At 38.2% G+C, this 23766-nt stretch overlaps 2 protein-coding genes across 7 annotated transcripts; one reads left to right on the top strand and one right to left on the bottom strand.

Moving 5' to 3' along the window:
- Nucleotides 1–86: 86 nt before the first annotated feature.
- On the bottom strand, nt 87–3923 carry pttg1 (PTTG1 regulator of sister chromatid separation, securin). The gene is made up of 6 exons (XM_065958828.1): nt 3823–3923; nt 2848–2942; nt 2611–2750; nt 2413–2494; nt 1628–1789; nt 87–240 (listed from the first exon to the last, which is right to left on the bottom strand). The coding sequence occupies exons 2-6, from the start codon at nt 2933–2935 to the stop codon at nt 158–160; spliced, it is 555 nt and encodes a 184-aa protein (XP_065814900.1). The 5' UTR covers nt 2936–2942; nt 3823–3923; the 3' UTR covers nt 87–157.
- Nucleotides 3924–5460: 1537 nt separating this feature from the next.
- On the top strand, nt 5461–22929 carry septin6 (septin 6). Of its 6 annotated transcripts, XR_002278339.3 has the most exons (12): nt 5461–5586; nt 7634–7748; nt 9863–10058; nt 11492–11678; nt 13013–13174; nt 14229–14325; nt 16016–16184; nt 16376–16508; nt 16601–16791; nt 17629–17682; nt 18118–18167; nt 19207–20659. XR_002278339.3 is itself a non-coding variant. In XM_020645408.3 (11 exons), the coding sequence occupies exons 1-10, from the start codon at nt 5491–5493 to the stop codon at nt 18119–18121; spliced, it is 1350 nt and encodes a 449-aa protein (XP_020501064.2). In that variant the 5' UTR covers nt 5461–5490; the 3' UTR covers nt 18122–18167; nt 19207–20659. The 6 variants fall into 6 exon arrangements, 3 of the variants coding, with proteins under 3 accessions (XP_020501064.2, XP_065814529.1, XP_020501063.2); XR_010666841.1 differs by lacking the exons at nt 18118–18167; nt 19207–20659 and adding an exon at nt 21737–22929; XR_002278340.3 differs by lacking the exon at nt 18118–18167.
- Nucleotides 22930–23766: the final 837 nt, after the last annotated feature.

The raw sequence follows: 23766 nt of genomic DNA on the forward strand, positions 1-23766 counted from the left end.
ACCACTGATGGGCTCAACTCAGGAAGTATTGCAGTGTATGCTTGTGACAATTTCACAATGACAGTGACCAGGCAGCACAAAATGAGAAAAGTGAAAGATAAAACTTTATTTCAGGAAAAAAAAAAAACACAAAATGGAAAAAACAACATTTATACATTCAGTCAGTATCAGCCTCTGGAGGAAGTTCAACAGTCAGCTCATTAAGCGTTTGAAGAAAGGCATCTAGTTCTGAGCGATGATCTGGAAAGGAGGAGATACCATATGGTTAATGATACAGTCGGTTAATGATACTGTAGTTTGAAAGCTGTTCCTCATACGTAATGGCTACAGCTGCAGGGTGACTGTCTCTTTGGAGAGCTGCAATGTTGTTTTCAACCTGATCAAGTCTTTTTTTTTATTTTACACAAGATAGGATAACATATCACTCAGTACAACTGTTACTTTCTACAATGGGTCTGATTAGTTTCACATATTTAAGAGACATTGGTTGAAAAAACTAATATTTAGACGTTAATTTGCAACACAAGGGGCCTCAATGAAAAAAGGCAGATAATAATATTATCAACAGTTACCACAGAATTATTTCTGCAAAGAAAATGGTGTAAGTTTTTAACATTTATTTTTTTGCAAGGTAAGCTCCTCCTTTGTACAGAGTTGGCATTAGAAACCTTAAACACTAGACATTTGAGAATCCAATACTCTGCTTACAGTTTCCAAATTGAATGGCCTTTTCAATGCCACAGTAAAATGGATTGTAACCATGAAAAGTGATTACTCCTCCTGTCTCAAAGGTGTACCGAGAGTCCTCAGTAAGTTTTATGTATTTTTTTTTTCTTAAAAAACAAACACGAAAAGTATTTATGCAAACTTCTCATGGCGTCTGTTTGATAATTTGATTATGTCATGTCCTGTTTAAGGTGGGATTGTCCCCTTATCTTTAACATAAAATAAACAGAGGCAGAGGAGCAAGGCAATTTTGTCCCACCACCAGCATTGGAGAAAAAAAGGCATCTTTAGAAACAGCAGAGTTGGGAAGAGAATAGCGCCCCGCAGTGGTGAAATTACTTAATCAAGAGGGTATCAACCAAATTCTGCTGCTTTTTTCATTGCCCTAAACTTAGACAAATATTTTGCAGGCAGTGGTTTACTCAAGGTCTGACTGTAAAACCAAACCACTTCCTGCAGACAAGGGGCTTTTTGTGGAAAAGAACTCCTGAACTTTTAAAAGTGCTAGTTCATTTCTATTTGTTAATATTCAAGCTGTCCAACTAGAACTCTTAACTATGAATGACTGGAGCTCAGGGTAATGCGGACTGCCTGTGTCTTTATTTTACAAGCTTAAAAGAAAATTGATACTCATTTTTAAAAGTCATCCTTGACCATAGACACAGATTTAAGAAATAATTATCCAACCAAACATTTTGAAACACTGCTCTACAAAACTCAAATGCCAACTAGTTTCAATTGATAACAAAAAAAACATGTCATTGAAGTATGATTCTCTAAGTAGTTCATTTGAACGATAAGCAAAAGCAACTAAATTAAACCCAAGAGACGTCTTATTCAATTTACTAGGACTCCATCCCTGACTATTCATGTGAATGCAGGCAGAACAGGAACTTGATACCTGGAGTTTTTGGCATCTTCACAGGTGAAAGATTCGGGAGAGGAGCAATCTGCCCCAGGTCCTCCTCACACAGACGTGGAGTTTGTGGGAAACAAGCGAGTCCAGGTAGAGCAAAGCAACTGAGAGGAATCAAATCTTCAGGTATGCTGTACTTCTGAAACTCTGGCAAAAATATTTGGTTTAATATCATTATTATTCAATAGTATTTTACAAGAAGATGCATAACATTTTTGGCAAATGAAAGTCCAATTATTTGGCAACTCAGATTAGCCTCAATGGATTAAGTCTCATGGCAATGAGACAAAAATGGACTCAAGGAAGCAAAGATAATGTGCTGCAGAAGGGTTTATACAGATAATCGTTATTTCTGTTTCAGTATACATTATTCACCATGCACCTTAATAACTTATCATTTTGTATTTGCACATAGTCCATATATATATATATATATATATATATATATATATATATAAAATTTACTGCATATAGTTCTGTTTACATCTGGTCACTACTGCACAGTTATGGTTACATCTGTTAGTCCGATCACTGTCCACTTATATCTACTCTTTTATATTTTGTATTTTTAAGTTAAGTTTAAGCTTTAAGTTGTATTTAAATTGACACTTTATATTTAGATTAAAATGTTTCGTTTACTTGCACTGTTGTTAATTTACTGCTCTGTGTGCCTTTGAATTGCCCCCCGGGGACAAATAAAGTTTTTTTTTTTTGAATTGAGTTCAAATCCTGTATCCAAAATCTGACCATACAGCCAGTGTCATAATTACCCAATGGGTCATAAGGGATGAACTTCTCAATTTCTGGATATTCCTCCACCTTGGTCTGAGGAGCCTGTTTAACTTTAGTTTCCTGTGGGGTACAGAAGGTGGGTTAGTACAGTCATCATTTGAGGTAAAGTTCAAGCTGATCACACTCTAGTAGTCTGACATTACTCATACATGGTAGATATTATAGTTAGTTTTAACCTCTGGCTTTACGAGTTTCTTCTCTTGCACATTGACTGCAGGAGTTGAGATTTTTTTGTTGACAGTACCAAAAGCCTTACGACCAGATGGGAGAGGAGTGGTCAAGGTTTTGGCAATCATGGGAGATTTCAAGACTTTCTCTGGAGGAGACAAAAAAAAAAAGGCAGGAGGTTAATTCATGTCTGTACACTGCTTGAAGAAACAAGTCTGACATCCATTAGTCGGCTTTTTACATACCTGGAGCAGACTGAAGTCGCTGTCGCACCTTCAGAGAAGGCGGATGAAGACGGGCATTTTCTTGCTCTGCGAAGATTATGTTGGCCATTTTTTTTTCTGAAAACAGAACCTGATGTTAGCTTATGCAACCCTCAAAGCATCCTAACAGTGAACAACTTAACCTGATGAAGATACACCAAGGAAGCACAGTGTTCAGACAGATGTAGCAGCTATATTATTTTTAAATGCGTCATCAGCTTACACCCACTTGAATGAAAATCATGTTTAGACTTTTAGAGCTGAAACAGTTTGACAAATGATCAGTCAGCTAAAAAAAAAAAAAAAAAAAGCAACTTTTTCACAATCATTTAAGTGATGCAGGTGCAGCTTATATAATTGGAATATTTTTGGTGAAACTCTCATATTCTTCTTCATTAGACATAACGTGTAGTGTCAACCCGTCGATGTCATATAAACTAAATACCTTCTGGTTTGGTTACAATATGTTCTCCATCTTCAGACACATTTTATGCTTTGAGCTAAAATGACTGAAGATTTCAAATTAAAGTGTTGTAACTTGAAATAGCAGTTATTGGACTTTAGTTAGTATTGTTTTGTAAAATAATTGTGTTCATGGTAATGTGAAATCAAAACGTACAGCTATCCTCAACGTAGCCCACTAATTTAAGTCAACACACCTTTTTCACCCAGTCCTTGGTTTATAAAAGCACCGACACTTTATTAAAGTTATGGTCATTTTGGACTGTCAGAGCAATGACTTATATCATTGTAAATAAACGAGTGACGCCTATGTGAATGTAGGAGATAAAGCCAAACAATCGTTTGCTTCCTTAACTTAAAACCAAACAGCATCTTGTTGCTTGTGGTAGCTTAGCCGAGCTAAATGAAAGTTTAAGTTAAATTATAAGCGTACACATTCAAAATCTTGTATTAATATGAGAGTTACACTGTTGTTGAAGTGTTAATGATAACTACCTCAGTCACTTGTGGTCGACTCTGTTGATTTCTCTGTCACTCCTGGAGCCAAACGTTGTTATGGTATAAAAATGGTTTCTGAGAGATTGCGGCACGTTTTTAAATTCACTGCCCTCGTCCTATTGGTTGTATTAGGTCACATGACTTGGGTGGGCGTGTCCCAACAGATTCCTTCCGCGAGGACAAGGGTCTTGTCTGGTCTGTCTGCATTATTATTGACTAGTATCTGATTGATGCTGCTGAACCTGAAAACCGTGATAATTTCTACTTTCTTACTAGGACACACTGGTTCAAACCATACACCTTTATTTCCTTTTAGTGCCCATGACCTTTTCAGTAAACTAATAATTATTAGCGTTGAAAAGTAAAACCACGACGAATAGATATCCATTATATCACTTTTGCAATTAAATTCCCGTAGCCACGAAACAAATGGTAGGATATTATTGCAAAGTAAAAAGTTGGGTTTATCTTATAAATACACATATAGCCTAATTTAGAAACGGCATGGTATTGAAATGCAAAAGTGAACACCTTTTTTAAAACGAGGCACCTTAATACACCAAAATAAACAAGTCATACAATAAACTAAAATTCAAAGAAAATACACAAACGAAATATAGTAACATTAAGTATACAAATAATAAATGAAGGGCAATACAATAATAAACAAATAATAAATATGTATTAAAAAAAGGGTAAATAATAGGCTACATATAAGTTCATTGTTGTCCATAAAATTCTAAGCTAGAGTTCATCATAAATTTTAGTTCATCGCTCTGAGGAGAGATTTTGCATTTTTCCCCTCATCAACTTAAGGCACTGAGGTGACTGTCCATGAAAGATTTGATTGAAAGGCAGCTTCACCTTCCTCCATTTACAAGTATGAATGTCAGTTTTCATCTGAGCATCACATCAACAACAAATCACCCCTGGAGAACAACAACAGAAAGTATAGCTGCTTCTCATACTAAATACCTATTTTTACAGTCTATGTATTAAAGCAGGGGTCTCCAACAGGTAGCTCGGGAGCTACTGGTAGCAGGTTTTCAGTAGCTGGCCTATAGGTTGACTGACTGTGTTAAAAAATAAAAATAAAAATCTGACGACGGTAAAAGCACCTCTTCCCACTATTCATATATTTGGCCCATAAAAACAAGTATGACGTACTAATGTTTTCTTGGACATTGATGTGAAATTAAGATTATTGATAAACTTATTGCAATTTCACACGTCTACAAAACAGTGGCTTAATTCAGCTGAGCTATGTAAATAAAGGCAAGGGATTTGATGCAAGTAGCCCTTGGCCACTTTAATTTTTTGAAAGTAGCTCTCAGATGAAAACAGGTTGGAGACCCCTGTACTAAACAGTCATCTCCATTTGTTACATTGTAACGTGTATTGACTGTGGTTCACTTCCCCTCGCACTGGACGAAACCACTGAGGCATACCCGTGAGTGGGGGGGGGGATCCAATGGCCAATTACTTTTTTTTAAATAACAGCTATCTGGTATGTTGTTATCAAAGCTAAATTCGACGTATTGAAGTTAATAATTGCCGTATAACACATTAATCAATCGGTGCAAACCTATCTTAATATGGTGCCTACAATGAAAATGCGGAGCAGTGGTACAGTCCAAACGGACCATCCTCCCATGAACCTCAACCATGAAGCTCCCTTTGCTCGACACAGAGAGCAGCAGAGGGTTCATCCTCCGGCGAACAGCTACTACCATGGCGTCCACCGAGATAGCGAGGCAAGCGGTGAGTAGTCTACTTTATTCGGAATACTATTATTAGTAGCAACAACATCTCTTCAAATGTACTAGTTTCATTAGTATACAATATATAATTCGAGCATTACATAAGATACCGTAGTTCGGAGTAGATTTAGGCTTCCCTGGTGACGGTAGTAACAACCCGCTTTTCGTGGTTGTATTCCGTCCAAAATTCAGTGCACCGTCTCTGCACAAAAGGTAGTGTAGTTAATGTTTTCCATGAACACTGGTAATGCATTTCCGGATTTTGTTTTAAAATCGTTAATAACAGGATAAGGCCCAAGGCTGCTCAGTCGTTTCTGCCCTATGCTGGAATATCTTTATTCAAGTGGTTCTTCTCGTACGATAACGCCAACAGATTCAGTCTTTTTTATACCTTTAGCTTTATCACAATTCATACGATATAAGGTTCTGAGATTAATACTGCGTAGTAGACACGTTATTAGGTTTAATTAAATGACTATTAGGCTATACAGAGGTATCTTTTAGGCCATTCATTCTGAACGCCCCCCCCCCCATTCTAGTGGAGCTACCTACGGTGCTCATTTCCGTTATGTTATTTCATGTTAGCCCCGTTAACTTCCAGTCGGGCGTTGTCTGATGTGCATTGAAATGGACAACACAGATTCTTGCTGTTTATAGGCATGCACCGTCTGCTTTCTGAATAACGTGCGTGAAGTTTTTCCTGCGTTTTTGTTCGGAGAATGGAAATGGAAGCCACTACACCCTGAGAGACTTCTCAGAATAGCAAGCTTTTTGCAGTTTGATATCCCTCTGCGGCCCAATGAATGAAAACCAACTGTATAAAACTTGGCTGTGACTGCCTTGAAATGCAGGATTGGATTCAGGAATGTTACACTTGTATCCGAAGAGGGAAAGGCTGTTTGTTCAGTCACATTACCCCCTGTTTTCCAAATACTCCCACAGCTGTTTAAACCCAATTTCAACTATCCAAATACTCCACAACTGTCCAGCACCACCAGCTTGTCAGGTTATTTTAAAGTGACCCACAAAGAGAGTGGTTTCCTCTCAAAGCCTATTTCACATTGGAAAGAAATGTTGTGTTATGTTAAGCCACATAATGGCTGGTTGGCTGAGGTTTAGCCGGTTGAGAGGCCTTTCTTAGCCGTATAATCTAAATTCTTTTCTTTCCTGCACCTCGTAAATGTAGAAGTAGGCCGCGGAAAACAGATTCATAGAGACGGAGATGCTCAGCAGAAGCTACACGCCCCCACACAGATGTAACAACAGTGCTTTTACACCTCAGTGTTTGTGTCACCGTTATTCAAAGATAGGCTGCAGTCTAACAGTAGAGTGAAAGGAAGTGCAATCAGCAGATACAGAGTTTGAGGGTTCTAGTTAAAATGATACAAAAACAAAACCACACAAAAAAAATAGCTGCATTGAATGGAATCCTTGGCTTTTATTTAGTCATCATTTTGTTTCTTTTAATATAAAAACCTTTAAATTATGTGTCTGTTTATCAAACCCCTTGCTGATACCACACTTTTTTTTTTAAAAAGCACATTCCATATATGTACATTGCGGTTTTTAACTGTCTCGTCTGTGGAGGCAGGGTGAGAACTCAGGAAACAGGAAGTGTGCTTGTCTGTACCTGTATTCAGTCGCAGATCAGTAAATGATCAAACATGGTGGAAATTTGCCGAAAAACACAACTAATAGATGTTATATATGGCCTGTCAGAGAGAATCATGTGCATGCATGTGTAAAGGCCTGAAAGCATACTGCGTTAACAATGTAGAATTTATTACTGTAAATATAATTTATCTTATTTTTACCTCATTTTATTCTATCTATTTTACCTTATCTCTTTTTTACCTTATTTTGGTTGTATTGCACCGCGGGACGGAGACAAACGCAATTTCGATTCCACTGTATGTCTGGCATATTTTGAAATTGACAATAAAGTTGACTTTGACTTTGACTTTGATGTCTATCAATCGTGTATGTGGGAGACGACTGATAGATATTTACCCGAATCTTCATTTTGATTTCTTTTGTTTTTTTTTTAGGGTGAAGGTGCTCGTGCCGTCCCTCTTGCCGGCCACGTCGGCTTTGACAGCATGCCTGACCAGCTGGTCAATAAGTCTGTCAACCACGGATTCTGCTTTAACATCCTTTGTGTTGGTGAGTTTGTCATGCGTAGAAATAGTTTTCCTCCGTCTCCTTAGGCCGAAAGACGACTTATGTGCTTCAGTGAAAGTCATGCTTTTTTACAAGATGCAAAGCACGTTGTTCAGTATTTGTCATGCTTAGATTCCCTCTGGCCTGTCAGCAGTGCTTTTGAGTGAGAGGCTTCCAGACAGTTAATACAGGAAAGTCGGAGGTGGATTCTAATACTTCATTGCTTTATATGCATTTGTATATGTGTTTTTTTAGGCTAAGAGGTCAAACACCAATGGAATATGATATACGCAAAAATAAGTCACTTTAGTTTCGTGAGGCAGGAATATTCTCTCACATGTAGGCATATACAACTGAAAGTCTGGGGTTTAGTTACCTTTAAGTTGTATGTGTATGTTTTAGATGCACCAAAGCTGATGAAATCTAAAAGTGCATAAATAATTCCAATAAAATCTCAGCTTGTGGAGGAGTAAAGCTCAACTTTTAAAAGCTTTTTAGAGGGTTAGACTTAAATATATGGTCATCTTTAATATTATAGTTAGTGGTTCTGTTTCAGTTTGCTGTGTTATACTGAGAGGGCTTATCTAATATGTTTCTCCTCTTTGTATCAGTGAGTGCTGGCTAGACATTAAAATACTGTGGCTGTTGGCATTATTGTATTACTGCGCCTGCCTGCTGCACTCAGGCTTAACAAATCTGGCCACCGGGATTCACCTTGTTTTGATTGTTCATAAAAGCCCAAAGAAGCAACGGGAACTGAATACATGGCAATGTCTTTCTTCTCTGCCTTTTATTTATTTTTTTACGTGTCCTATAATTCAGTACAGGTATACCAAGTTGTTGAAGCTCTAGATTTATGATATTATCTAAATGATGTATCTGTTAGAGATTCTATGTCATTAAGCCTCAGATTTGAAAACGTCATTAGCACTGATAAAGTAATGAATAAGTACATTTCATTTTCCTATACATTCTTTGTATATGGTTATTTGTGTCATGCTGCTGTATGCCTCGTTACAATATTGCAATCTTCTGCCTGTTTAAGTATTATAGTTTTGGCTCGTCTGCCAGCTGAAAACTTCTCTGCTATTGTGAGAATAGAGAAAGGATATTTTAGTAGTATAAAAAAAAAAAAAGCATCCCTACATGTTATTGTTGCTTTTACAACTAGAATTCAAGAATACTGAGGCAACATTGATAATTGATGCAGGAAACTAACATTACCTTTTTTGCCATTTTTAATTGTTGTCATGTAACAAACAAGTACAGCGTGTTCAAGTATTACAAACATTACTTGAATAGCAGCATTTGATTGTATGTTTCACCATGACTTGGTTATGAAGGAGGGAATAGAAACTGTTAAGAGGAATATTTCCATTGAGCTGAAAGGTGCCTGATACTTCTGCACAAGGTTTTTGTCGTGTTATTTATGACATCAGGGGTTGTTGTGTTGTGTTCAGGAGATTTGACTCGATTTTGGCTGTCAGTTTGACAAACAAGATGCCAAATGGCCTTAAGCATGAGGGACTTCTCCATAGTGACCTAAACAGGCCCCAGAGACCTGTGATGGGACCCTTGATGCATCAGTTTATTTAGAATCTGGGGGGAAGAGTGTGAATTAGGAACATAGTGAGAAATCATACAGAAATGGGATAACATGCTTGGACTGCAGGTCAATCTGTGATGAATAAAAATAGAATTTCCAACAGAGCGCGCTCTGTATCTGAGTCATCTGACAGCCTGGAACAGTAAATGGATGTAAGAATACATCTGCAAATGAGCAGCTATTTCTGCTGTTTTAGTAATTGTTAGCATTTTGAAATGATATGCGTTTTTTCAAGCATCTTTGAAATGTCACATTTCGTCTGCTCTCACTTCTTTAGAGAGCCTATTTCCTTATTGAGTAGCATTTAATGACAGTGAATAAAAGTATTTGATTAGCTTTTGCAAATTAGATGCTGGCACAATTAAAAGGGTGTGTTCAGTAATATTTCTCTTGGTGTGGAAATATTGCATATCGTAAAATGATTAGGTGAGGAAGACAGCTCAGTTTTTTTTTTTAAAACCCTGTTGAATTTAAATGAGAAGAAAACTCTCAGTGACTTTTGTGTTTTCAGGCGAGACGGGTCTGGGGAAGTCCACCCTGATGGACACACTGTTTAACACAAAGTTTGAGGGGGAGCCCACCCAGCACAACCAGCCGGGAGTCACGCTCAAGTCCAACACCTATGAACTCCAGGAGAGTAACGTACGTCTCAAACTCACCGTCGTCAACACTGTGGGCTTCGGAGATCAGATCAACAAAGAAGACAGGTAAGGCAGAGTGGACAACAGTCATGTCTTTTAATGATGGTCCGAAGCACAGATTTTATTTATTTTTTTACTACGTCGGTCTTTGAAAGCGAAAGCAGAAATCCACACTTAATTAGGTCGGTTAAGCTCTTTGTTATGAGTAGGCTGCTGTTGTTTTTCAGGTTTTTACACTTTGCTCTTTTTGTATTCGTTTGCCACAGAGGAAACAACACAGACTTGCTGCATTTTGAACAAGCACATTATTGTAGTCATATGACTATGTGATTATGTGTTGGCATAATATCCTACATTTTACACAAGCTTTTTGTTTTTCTGTATTTGTTTTTCATTTATGTTTTGGGATAAGTGTATGACAAGCTTCCTGTTGTCTTTAATGGGGCTTGGGGGGTTTTTCCTGAGGTAAGACGTGACCTAAATAAACAACAGAAAACATAATGCAGCCGTTTAATTACGAGCACGGAGATCGTAGTGGTCGCGTGCAGACACTTTAGGCAGTCACTGTATATAAATGTCATTCTCTTCCCATTGGCTCGAATTGAAATCTCTGGTGTATATGCGGCCGCATTCAGACATCAGCTCACTCGGACTTTCTGCGGATAAAATACTAGGGGTCTGGCCGGAGAAACTCCAGGTAAAGTCTGCGCGAAAAATGCGGCTGTTTGCGTTCACACATAGCCTAAAGTCCCTCTGGGGACCCTAATCTCCAGAGTTTTTCAGGAGATATCCATATGTGTGAAAAGGGTTTGAGGCAGTTTGTCCTCAAATAAATAAGAACGGATGAAAATGGTGAAATCATGAAATTCCATCAGCTTTAGCTTAGAAAAGTGTAAACAAGCAAGTTGCTCTCCATGAATGGCATCAGTGTTAACTTGGAGAAGTATTATTTTGGGCTATTTGAGGTGACTGTGGCTCAGTTGGTAGAGCTCCAGTCTCTCAACTAGAAGGTCGAGGATTTGATTCCCCAGCTACTGCAGCGATGTGTCCCTGGGCAAGACACTTTACCCTGAATTGCTCCCTGTGCTTTGCTAACGTATAAATGCGTATGAATAGGATTAGTTACTTGATGGTGTCACTGCATAGCAACCACTGCCATCAGTGTCTGAATGGGTGTGACTGTGTAGGTGTGACATTTGGTGTAAAAGTGCTTTGAGTAGTCAGAAGACTAAAAAAGCGCTGTACAAGCTGAAGTCCATTTTTACCTGTTTACCATCTAAGGAAACCTGCATTTTCTAGCTTTAGAAGGCTAAAGTGGATCTTTATCCTTCTATATCCTATATTCCAGTGTAGCAATACATTTGATACACTGTAACCGTGATGTGTTGCACAAATGTTAATGGAAATACTGTGTGTGCCTTGTGACAAAATAGGACATTGTCAAAGATAATATCTGTAAAAAAGGTCAAACTTCTTGTCTCTTTGTCCATTTTTGACAGCTACAAGTCTATCGTGGAGTTCATCGACGCCCAGTTTGAAGCATATCTGCAGGAGGAGCTGAAGATTAAACGCACGCTACACAGCTACCACGACACACGCATCCATGCATGCCTCTATTTCATTGCACCGACAGGACACTCGCTCAAATCCCTGGATTTGGTGACCATGAAGAAACTTGATAGCAAGGTGAGCTTCAAAATCTGTTTTTATCTGTCATTGTATTTTTTGTTGTTATTGACTGATTGAGAGACCTACTTTTTAATCTGGGTGTTTTCCATCAGTTCCGGATCAATTCCAGCTATTATAAGGCTTTAATTGAAGCTTTCGATCTAACATGTTACCATTCAGTTTTATAAAACTTTCCAAGAATCACAAATGCGATGGTCTGTCAGTGTTTTCTAGTAAATGAAAAGTACAGTTGCCCTCCTTGCAGGAGGATGATGTAAAAGAATAGCTGTTACATAATGCCTTTGAACATGAACCGTCAAACTGTGGCATGTCATAGATACTTTATACTGTAGGTAAATCCTTTGGCACTGTGTTGCTGTTTGCACCATTTGATCTGTCTACTCCTCACACGGGTCATAAACCTTTTCTAGGCCATCTGCCTGCATTTAAAGTCACTCTGGTCTCGTTTTGCTTCGGTGTAGGTCAGCTGTGAAATGCAGTCAGCTCGATGACTGCCGCCTCGTTTTTTTTGTGAGGTCCCCACCACAGTAGCTTATTTGCATGGACATCCTGGCTTTTGTACAAAGACTCTGCTCAGTGTTTGCCAGAGCAGCTGTACCCTCTGGCAGCAGCCCACAACGGCTTCATCCAGAGCAGAGCCTCCCCTGTTTACACTCACCTGGGGGTTACATTCAAACACTTTCTCAGCTGAAATGTCCTTAAGATACGGATTGTCACAAGATTCAGGTCTTGGTCACATGACCCCTTAGCATGAGTTATGAATGTGTAGGCAACAGAGCACAGGGAAACTAGTTGAGTAGGAGTGAGGGTCTCATGTATTATCCCTCAGCTGTTTCTGCTGTATCTCACTCTGCCTGCCTTTTCCCTCTTCTCTATCTGTCTATTTATATTTCTGTTTGGATAATATTGATAGTGTACATGTTTTACACTGTTTTGACAGCTTATACGTTATCTGGAGCAGGAGAAGGAAGCCTTCTGCTCCCTTTGCTCTTTACTATTTATATCTCCATGCTTAAGAATGTGTAATTGTCTGCAATCTACAAAAGATCTGTTAGCTTTAGAGAGGCACTGTTGAATGTTAAAATACTGATGATAGTATTGGGTATTTATTGCACTTTCTTTTATGCAATTTACTTTAAATTACTATTACACTCATGGGAAACTAGTGATTAGTGGGAGTATAAGAAAAATATGGATGTGTGTATTTAAATCTGTTATTTAACCTGACTACAGGAATACCTGACAGTCTTTGCTTCAAAATCTCCTCTATATTTAGCTTTGTATATGAAAGCATTGTCTGCACACTGTCATTATGTCACGTCTCACTGCAGGTCAATATTATTCCCATCATCGCCAAGTCGGACGCTATTTCCAAGAGTGAGCTGGCCAAGTTCAAAATCAAAATCACCAGTGAGCTGGTCAGCAACGGAGTGCAGATCTACCAGTTTCCCACTGACGACGAATCTGTGGCAGAGATCAACTCCACTATGAACGTAAGATGCTTTCTCCACATCACACGCTTTAAGACAGTACTTGGAATAGGAAGCCTTTATTGTTATTGTACACTGTACACGGAAATTATGAACATTTTCAGTGCTCAATGTTCCGGCATCTAATTTTATCAAGATATGCATTCAAGAAAAAACATATATTTCACAGTGGACAATGTACATTGCATTTTTCATAAATATGTATTTGCATCAGAAAAGCCTGCACTGTTGCACTGTTGGGAATAAACAGATTGTGCAAGAAGAAATATATTTCACTAGTACACATGTGGTTATTCTACAATGACAATTAGTAAGTAAAAGTAAATCAACTGATTGTTTCATTTTAGAGGTGAGTTATAAGGTCATGTTGGTGGTCTCTCTGAATTCTTGTTTGTAAGTTTTTTGACCCAAACTTTTCTATGTATTACCGGCATAAACAACATGTGATATAGGCTCAGTCACAGGCATCGTCTGTGTCTGCTCAGGCTGTCAGGAAGCCGCCTCATGCAGGGAGGAGTGTGCTCAGAGCTGCACAATCAGCCAGCTCTCTCTGCAGGAAGCCTGCAGTGTGAGAAAGAGCCTGTGTTCACTGGCAGACGAGCCAAGGCTTATTTAACTGTTTATGAGGAAGTGGAAATGCTTTAACTCTTTCTAACTGATTGTGTTAGGCTTGTTGTTGTACTCTCTGAACACAAATCTGTGGGAAAAAAAGGTCATACACCCTTCTGTCAGGGATTTTTCAAGGTGTCTATGAGTATGAGCTCTTAATGGTAAGACCATATACATAAAAATAACAAATAACAGAAAAATAACAGTTTTCTTAGTGATCTTAACACTTGGGAATTCTTAGCTGTATTTAGGTTACATGTGTCCTCAAGTTTGAATTAAATCCTTGCAGTAATACCCTTGGATTTTTGAGCAATGAATGATGCCAGAGCTGCAGCATGTATTTGTTTGGATAACATGGTGAGGTGAGGTGAGGTGAGAACTGGAATCCCACAGAGCTTTCAGGTGTGTTTGGAAGTATACCAATGCTATTTTTCTTTCTTCTCCACAGAGCCACTTGCCATTTGCTGTAGTGGGGAGCACAGAGGAAGTGAAGATTGGGAACAAGATGGTAAAGGCCCGGCAGTACCCCTGGGGAACAGTTCAGGGTAAGGCTAGGTCACATCCTGCTCAGGAAATGAGAGCGCCCTCCCTTGAGTCAGAGCTGCTGCAGCTTTCTCCTCCCCTCATATTCCTGCTCGGCTGCATCAGCTGCTACAAACTAGCTGATGACCAGTTATATAACCTCAGTTAGCTGCAGCAACCCTTCAGCCATTATACTGTCTGTGTGAGCTGTAGTAGCCCTTAGCTAGTACAGATATGGACATATTACGTCACTGACGATGACTCAGATTTATTGACCTGCTTGATCAATCTGTAATGTAGTCTGTGAATTTATTTGCAAATAGATGGTAGTCTCTGTACTCACACTGTACAAATCAAAAGGCTCAACTAAGCACTGCTCTGATTCGTAGGTTTTTGATACTTTTCCAGCCTGACAACTGTGTTGTCAAGTATGTGTCTGAATGTGTGGGAGCTTTTTGGACGGTTTTCCAGGACTCAATGCATCCTGCAAACAGCTTGAATGCTGTGTAGTACATAAGGGAGTAGACAGATTTGTTTTGACTTTGTGTAAGGCTGCGTCTTTCCATTATTCTTATTATTGATTTACCTGCTTATTATTTTCTTTTTCCATTCCTCGGCGTACAGAAGATACCAAAGTGGTAAAAATGCTGATTATTTTTTCAAACCTGTGATTGGGAGTTCAGCCTACCTCCATCTGAGTCTAAGTAGGACTCTGTGTCTCTCGGTATCAGATCACATGCTGTGCATTGCAAAGTTGGCATATGCAATCAAGGAGTCTCACTTGTGTCAAAAAAGAACACACTCAAGTGCTTACTAACTCACTCATTTAGCATTTGGAACAAAACGGTGTTCAGATATTTTGAATATGGTTAAATTTGTTCTCCAAACACTTAACTTTGTCAGACATTAATCTTGCAGAAAAAATCCTGAGTTTCTCTGGAAGCACCATCACCTCTAGATGTTATTTACTTAATATTCCGTCCCCTTAAGTTTACAGCATGTAAACAAGGCCACTGTTTTGTATTGTAATGTATCTCAAATATATATAAAACATTTTTTTTTAGCTTAATTAATTAACACAGTAGAGGGGGAGCATTAAAATCTTCTTAGCCTGATTGTTTAAGGACCCTAAAAAGAAGATATATGTCCAAAGTCAGAATTTAAAACACTCACAAAAAGAAATGACGTCATTGTTTCCTCCTTTCATTCACAACAAACAAACAAACAAACAGGAAACAAATGTTGTGCCTCCTGCCGTTGAGCGAGGGACAAGGCCACTACCCCATCAAATAAACCCTGAGGGAAACACTGATATGGAATTCAATGCCCTGGACAATATAAAAAAATTGTCTTTGTCCTAATGCTTACAGATGTCTCTGTTTATATTTCTGTCACGGGGCTTTATCTAAAATTGGGTGCATGTGTACTCACATGATCTGAGGCAGTGTGGTGCATCACTGAGTCCACTAACAAAATCAATAAACAGGCTGCAGGACATGAACACTGTTCTGTGATGAACAGATGCTGTTTGTATGACTGGTCACAAAACCTTACATTATAAAATGTGAGTTTATGTTAATGTGAAGAGAACTTATAGTGACCTGATCTGTTTCTGATACTGTAAACGTTTTGACATGAAATGATGGTGGTGGATGTTTTCATCTGATTTGTTGGTACAAACATTCATGTTTCACTTTGCTGTGTGTCTCCCAGTGGAAAACGAGAACCATTGTGATTTCGTCAAACTGCGAGAAATGCTGATCAGAGTGAACATGGAGGACCTGCGAGAGCAGACCCACACGCGTCACTACGAGCTCTACCGTCGTTGTAAACTTGAAGAAATGGGCTTCAAGGATACCGACCCTGACAGCAAACCTTTTAGGTAGTGGACCTGAGGCTACACTCATGCCACTGGATATACTCCTGACTGCATCTGCTTGTTTCTGCCATGTGTTGCATTTTTTTGTTGGAACCTTTTTATACTGTGCAATTCCTGCAGAAGTTTAAGTTTGTGTAGCTGAACGTAATTTTTCTGTAGATAACAGCTTTCCTTTATCATTCTTCCTCTCGCAGTCTTCAGGAGACCTATGAAGCCAAGAGGAACGAGTTCATGGGTGAGTTGCAGAAGAAAGAAGAAGAGATGAGGCAAATGTTTGTCCAAAGAGTCAAAGAGAAGGAGGCCGAGCTCAAAGAAGCAGAGAAAGAGGTATAATCAGGAAACTTGCATCATTAAACTTTCTATGAGGAAGTAACCGCTTTAGTTTTGAATAACACGGAGCGTTCTTTATTCTGCTACAGCTGCATGAGAAGTTTGACCGTTTAAAGAAGCTTCACCAGGACGAGAAAAAGAAACTGGAGGATAAGAGGAAGTCTCTGGACGACGAGCTGAACATGTTTAAACAGAAAAAGACTGCTGCAGAGCTCTTGCAGAACCAGGCCCAGCAGGCAGGGGGCTCCACCACACTCAAGCGGGACAAAGAGAGGAAAAAGTAAGTATTGTTCTCTCTTCGATGCTTTTCCTTCCGTAATGTCTATCCTCTCCACAGGCCCTGGAGACAACCTCAAGTTGTGTAAGGATAGGAAAATGATGTGGGAGGAACAAGGCTACATTTTATTACACTATTGTTCCAGGACATTAAACCTCAGTATCTGTAGTAATTGATTCACAGACAGAATGTATTTGTTGTCTGTCTCTCTAATATTATAAGCTCTTAACATGCTTATTATGATTCACCAGATATTTGTGTAGTTAAATCCAAACAGCAATTATTGGCTTTACATAGGCCAACTGCTTTTCTCACTGTCACTCTGCTGGTTCTGAATTTCCCTCAGGATCAGTAAAGTATGTTATTTATACAATAACGAAGAATGTACTGACCAGTGAGAGAGAAAATGACTTACTGCTGCTCTCATCTAAATAGTTGAACTGTTTCCAACTGCCATTATGAAATGAAAAACACACTTGTGTAAACAACTTAATTGAAACTGTTTCTTTACAATTACTGGATGATCTGTTTTACAATAATTCATCACAGATCATAAATGTTTCAGTTGCTTCATATGGCAGTATTTCCTTCATCCCATTTTCTGCTGTGGTTACAGTGGACTCTCCTCTGGTTTTAATCAGACTGCAGACTAAACTCTCTTTCTCTTTCTATCTAACATTCATTCTGTTTCCCCCCCTCTAAAGTGTTCATCAGTATGTTTAATTATATCATGAGACTTTTCTCCACAACAAGTTTAGAGGCCGGATGTCTTCTTTAAGTGTTCTGTTGATATTGTGGGTCCCTTCATGCTGGTAATCGACTCCTGGTTTTGTGTTGAAGCTGATGTGACGCCGTGCCTGTTAGAAAAAGGAAGAAGACACTTGCACTGAGAAGGTTCTTGTTGCTTTATTTTTTCTTTCCTGTTAATGCCCTTCCTTCACAGCCACTTTCTCTTTTCATGAGCTCTGCCCGGATCATTTCTCTTCCAAAAGGAGCATCAGAGCAACATCTTTAGCTTTGTCTGTGGGTCACTGATTAAAACTGACTAAAGCAGTCGCACACTCAGTGTGAACACAGATGAATAAGTGTCAGGTTGTATTAAATCCTTTGCTTGTTTATTTATCTGTTTATTTACCAAGGATCCTCAATAGTTATTACCAAGGAAAAAATGATTTTTCCTGGGTTCAATAGCAGAGAAACCAGGGTTGAGTCAGTGTTTTCTTCAGTTCCCAGACGACACAGCTATTGATACCTGCTTCTTGTGTGTACGATGTGAATCTGTCCTGTGAATGCATGTGTCACCTATGTTGCATCCATAATGTTTTCCAGTTAACTCCTACACCCACACTTGCTGCATGCTGCATGAGGCACCTTTTCGGGTAAGACTCCCCTCTTGAGTTACAAAAAATCTAAATGCAATGCCTATATAACTAGATAAAATATAAAATGGGTTTCATTCATTGGTTTGACAAGCCTGTTGATTTTCCCATTTACAAAGTAAATAATTATTAATTATTAATTAATTAAAAAACACCGGATAGGAAAATATTATTAACCAGATTGGAATTGAGTAGAGCAATGATACAAATCTTTAAGAGTTGTGAAATCGAATTTCATTCACATTTAATTCGACCATGGAAGGTATTTAAATGTGAAATTCAGATAAATAAGTGTAGCAGACAGGAAGTATATCGATGGTAACTTCTGTATCGATCCATATCCTTGAGCTGGCAGTGTTTACCGTCCTTCTGCCAGCTTCTAAATCAACCAGTTTATAAGCTCCCCTCACACCCATTTGATATACTGCCCCATCTGCCTTCCTAAATCCACAACAGTTCCCTTTTTATTGTGGCTTTCTGAAAGTCCTTCCCCGCACAGCCCTACATTCACACAAAGAGCCAGTCAAGGGCAGCGAAGAGCCCCAGGGCCCATCTCTTTTCATAAAGATGACATGTTTTGTTGATCTTCCAACCATATGATGAAACTCCCCCCGCCCACATCCCTTGAGTGGATGTAAGAAAGATGTTGTCGAGGCTGAACTGCTGGGAGAAAAGAAGTGAACGAAGACATCTGTCTCACAATCTGTAAACTCCGAGCAGTTCAGGACTATTAAAATAGGTGAAAACAAAATGCTGATTGATGAGCAAGATACACATCTTGTTCTACAGTTGGGGATGGGACCAAACCTCTAAAAAAAACATGACTCTGTCCTTAAATAACCCAACTGTACTAACACTCTTAACCTTTGTGCACTCATATCTTTAAATTAGCTATGAAAGCACGATCCCCTCTTAATACCATCTGGTCACGATTGTGGATGTGATGTCACAGATGTGAAACAGTGTGTGTGTGCGTGTGTGTCTTAATGATGTTTTAACTTTTAAGAAAGCATTAACAGCCCTTCTCTTTCATTTCCAGCTTAAGGTTCCTGTAGACAAAAAAGTGCTCCCTTGTGGCCATCCTGCTGTGAATGAGTTTCAACCCCAACATCCTTTTTTACAGTACCCCTTCCCCCATCCTCGCCCTCACCCACCCCCTCATAATTCAACCTTCCACATGCCCTCCACCCTGCTCTCTGGAAGACGCTGGGTTAGCAGTGTGCCTTTTTTCTTTTTTTTGCCCAATAATGCTTGTCTATTTAATGTTTTGTACAAGCAATTATTCAGCCTTTTCATTTTTTTAAAGACATGTCCTTAAAATGCATTCCATATTTGTTTGATATTCAATGATTCTTTGCATGATAGAGTGAGTCTTTTTTAATATTAACATACATGACCACTGTTCTGATTTGTAGAAATGTACTGAGGGTTTAGTGAAACATGCATCAGACACTGGGCCAGTGTTTTTGTAAGTGTGGCCAAAGATCTGCAGTAGACTAAAATAAGAAAGAATTAAGACAGAGGACTGCTTTAAAAAAGTAAAGTCAGTGAGGCATTAATATGATCCAGGTCCAGATTAAAATGTTTTTAATGAAATTATTAACTCTCAATTTTATAAACTAGTAACAGCAGTTTCTTTAAAAAGTGATTGAACCAACAATTACCAACATTCTTGTTCTTCAGCTTTTCAAAACACACAGCGTGCACTGCTTCTCCCTGCAATATCTCCAATTGGAACTTAATCATTTAATATATATGATACTTATCAGTGTCTTTTAATACATCTAATACATTTTATGTCTGTGACCGCCTCAAAACTAAACACCCAGCTGGTTAACAGTTGAACCTTCTTAAAGTGAAGCAGTAAGAGTTCAACAAGCACAAGTAGAAGAGGCAGTCAGTCCTCACTGTGATACAGTAATAGAGATAGTAGAAGTAACATAACAGTTTCGTTGATAGTCATTTCTTGATCCTATAAGTCCGTCCGTAAACATTTTTTTTATATTGACAAATGATAACAGAATCTAAATAAACTTGGACTGAACTATACATGTAATATCCAAATAAGAATTTGATTCCACGAAAGTCCTCAGGAATAGATCAGCTTCCACCCATTACCCTGGCAGCCATGATTACTTTAAAGTATTCATGTCCCTGTGTTGATGGTGTTTCACTTTAACCTGTTGCATGTGTGGTTGTGAGCCTAATCTCTTTACCATTTCTCCCACATCTCATTTACTGTCATGTGTTATGTCCATTCTTAGCTTTCACATTTTTTACATAAACAAATGTGATGTTTCTAATTGAGTATATAAAGTAATGTTGTCAGTGCAATTGTAACTTTCTTTTTTTCTTTTACTTATAATGAAGGCACATTTGAAAGTCAGTCACCAGGATGTCTAATGTCCTGCAGGGACCATGTTGTTTGTATCATTGTTATTGCATCAAATAACATAATCTCAAGGAAAAATAAAGGCCAATTTTTCACCAAATATTTCAACTGTGGCCGTACTCATTATATACAACAACTTCTGCTGTGAAGAGGGAGATTAGAGGAAAGATTCATACTTGAAAAAATGGGGAAATTGGTTATGCTTAATTTGCATGATGTTGCCTGTCAGTTAACGGTTGTTAATTGAACAAATATTGATGCCAGTAAGTGTAAGAGACTGTAATCCAGAGTCTCTTCACAGCTTTGGTTGCTTCTTGGTTCTTTCAATTCTTCAGGTATTTTAATTCACTTGTCTTCAGAATCACAGGGCATCTTTTGACTCCAGTTTTCCCTCTTTTTCTTTTTTCTTTCCCACTAAATCAAGGTTAAAGGTTGCTTTCATTGCCTCTATGTAAGAGAAAATTGTCTTTGCAATAAAGACATTAAACACTTAAATTCATGATACCAGGGGTCAAAGTACATTACAAAAGCCCTTCCCTCTTCTTTTATCCCGCGCTCACTGGTATGTGTGGTTTCACTTTCCTTTGCAGTAATCCCTGGCTCTGCACTGAGTAGGTCCTCAGCCCTCAAGCTTTGCTAAGGGACCAGCCCTTTGTGGGTACTGAGTACCTCAAATGTGACCAGAGGCTTTCTGGACCCCATCCTTCAGGGTTTCTTAATCATTACCTGCTTTGCTATAATATTGCTCCATGTGTAACTGTGTTTTGCTGCAGCTCTAACCTCACCCTCAGCCATATTAAGTCCTGCTGTGCTGCCTCTGCTTATGTTTATACTTTATGTGCACTGTGTGTTGTTATTGTGACTAACAGTATTTCCACTTGAGTTTACTGAAGATTAGATGAGCACTTGTTTTTTTTAAGTTATATTTGTGTGGTGTTAAGTTTCACAAGACAATCATGTGCACCTGTAACAAGTAATTTCAGCACCATCACTCGACCTTAATCCATGATTTGTTATGCTATTATTAAAACTGCTGTTATGACAGGGTTTGTACCACCTCACTTTTTCTACCTGATACCAGATGCACTTCTAAATATCGAGCTTGACTTTTTTGAAAGAGTTCCTGCTTTGCCTCTTCCTCTCTAACTGCTGGCTTTCTCTCTCTTTGTCTCTTTAGCTTCTTTTAATCTGTCTCAACCACCTGAAGAGGGGATTGCAGCTTCGGCAAGAACTAAGCACCCTTTACCTCTTCCTGTTTTATCTCGCTGTTTTGAACCCTTTTTTATCCTCCCTATGGCATCCCCATTTCTTCTCATTATTTTTTTTAATATGGCCTTACGTGGACTCGCATGGTATTTCTGAACCACCCCTTATGAAGCTCCAACCCAGGCAGGGTGGGAACCGGGCACAGTTTGAATCTGCTTTAATGTCTTAATGTACATAAGGAGACTCGTTTAGTTAAAAGTCATCAGTTAGACATCTTTAAGACTCATTTTGGAAACCATTACCTTATCTTTGCTTGAAGCAAAATAGCAACGATCTGCACTATGCACTCATCTTTTCAAAAATATACTTCAATTTTAGTCAAACACTCAAACATCAAGGTTTGCTGATTAAAAAATCATCAAGGACTGAAGCACTTAATGTAGGATGTGTTATCAAGGTTCAACAAAAGTCGTGTTTTTTTTCTTATTTAGTTCAGCTTGAGATAAAAATCTGAAAAATTAAATTGGTCATTATCACCGAAAAGCCAAAGCAATATTTTCTATATAGCACTTCATTTGATGGTGCCCATGTTTACATGTCACTGTTGAATACCATGGAGGTCACATGTGATGGCCTTTTACTACACATTGTGCTTTAAGATTCACCTGCCTACTCTATATTTTGCATGCATCTTATTGTTTTATTACCACTGTGATCTCAGACCTGCCTGTTTTTATACCCTTAAAACTCTGGTTTGCAGTCTATTTCAACTTCATTGCTGTTTCTTCAAATGGTGCATATAGTTAATAATGTATATTTGCTCTGTCCTATTATTTCAGCTCCCTTTTCTGCCAAATAAGTACAAGGTGGCGTTGATCTGAATCCCAGAAATGAGTTTAAAAAAAAAGAAGACAATATTCATGCATTTATATAATTTATAAGGATATATTTTGTGTATTGAAGTGGAGACTTGTTGTTTATTACCTATGACCTTTGGACGTGACTCTGAGTGTAAAGTAACATTTTGGTGTCAGAAAATGACATACATTTTTCTAGTATCCGTCATTCCTTGTTGTCAAACCTCCCACACCACAAATGATTCAGTATCTTACTTTAGTTTAATTCCATTGATGTACATTTTCAATAAAAATATGAACCAAACAAGTTATGCTTCTGTCTTTTATTGATAGTTTCAGAAGGTTACTGATAATGCTGTTTGTGTTGATTTACTGTAGCTATAGTCGTTTTTTATGATATTTGAAAAACTGTAAAGGCTGCCTTTTCTCTATCGCCATTAACTGAGAACTCTTTAAATTGTTAAATTTGCCTTGAAATAACTATTTTATTAATATATTGGAACTTCAAGTCAAATTCCTTGTATGTTAAAATGTACTGTAGGATTGTGATTCTTTATATAAAGTTATAGTTAACAGACCCTCAATTAAAAACATATAATTATCAAGAGTTGCATAGAGCACAATGTAAATAACGTTAAGGGCCAAAAGGAGTGGGGGGGTTTCTTTGACGCCAGAAAAGTCTTAAAGTTGCTGTTTTGTCAAAATTAATGGATAACGTTTTTTTTTGTTTTTTTTTTAAATAATCTAAGTCTGTGCACATAGACAAAAACAAAACAAAAAAACAATCAAATATCGACACAGATTAGGTGAATTTCTCTGACTGTTTAGATAAAGTAAGACAAGTTCAGTTTTAAAATGTTAAACAACCATTTAAGCATAAAAACTCTAAAGATTATCAAAGTTGATTCACATACCTAAACACACTATTAACAATAAGAGCATTAAAATAAATATGACATTAAGCGAAAAAAATAATACATTAAAACACAAAACCTGGTCAAATTAGACCTCTTCAGGTTAAAGTAGGTTATAATTAAATGGATGAATCAGTGAAGAAAATGTTTAAAGCGCTTTAACACTTATCTAAAAAAATTCTGTGGCAGCAAAAACATAAACACCGTACTGCACTAACACTGATGTTGTG

The sequence above is a fragment of the Labrus bergylta genome, chromosome 9 (genome assembly GCF_963930695.1).
Source record: "Labrus bergylta chromosome 9, fLabBer1.1, whole genome shotgun sequence".
Classification (NCBI taxonomy): domain Eukaryota; kingdom Metazoa; phylum Chordata; class Actinopteri; order Labriformes; family Labridae; genus Labrus; species Labrus bergylta.

What these genes read in the sequence shown, in the direction of transcription:
- pttg1 (XM_065958828.1), bottom strand. Translation starts at nt 2,935, where the DNA reads ATGGCCAACATAATCTTCGCAGAGCAAGAAAATGCCCGTCTTCATCCG. An exon ending in GCGACTTCAGTCTGCTCCAG is followed by an intron (nt 2,751 to 2,847) that starts GTATGTAAAAAG and finishes TGTCTCCTCCAG; the next exon opens with AGAAAGTCTTGAAATCTCCC. An exon ending in CATCCCTTATGACCCATTGG is followed by an intron (nt 1,790 to 2,412) that starts GTAATTATGACA and finishes TATTTTTGCCAG; the next exon opens with AGTTTCAGAAGTACAGCATA.
- septin6 (XM_065958457.1), top strand. Translation starts at nt 5,491, where the DNA reads ATGAAGCTCCCTTTGCTCGACACAGAGAGCAGCAGAGGGTTCATCCTC. An exon ending in CAGATCAACAAAGAAGACAG is followed by an intron (nt 10,059 to 11,491) that starts GTAAGGCAGAGT and finishes CATTTTTGACAG; the next exon opens with CTACAAGTCTATCGTGGAGT. An exon ending in CGGGACAAAGAGAGGAAAAA is followed by an intron (nt 16,792 to 21,149) that starts GTAAGTATTGTT and finishes TTTCCTTTGCAG; the next exon opens with TAATCCCTGGCTCTGCACTG.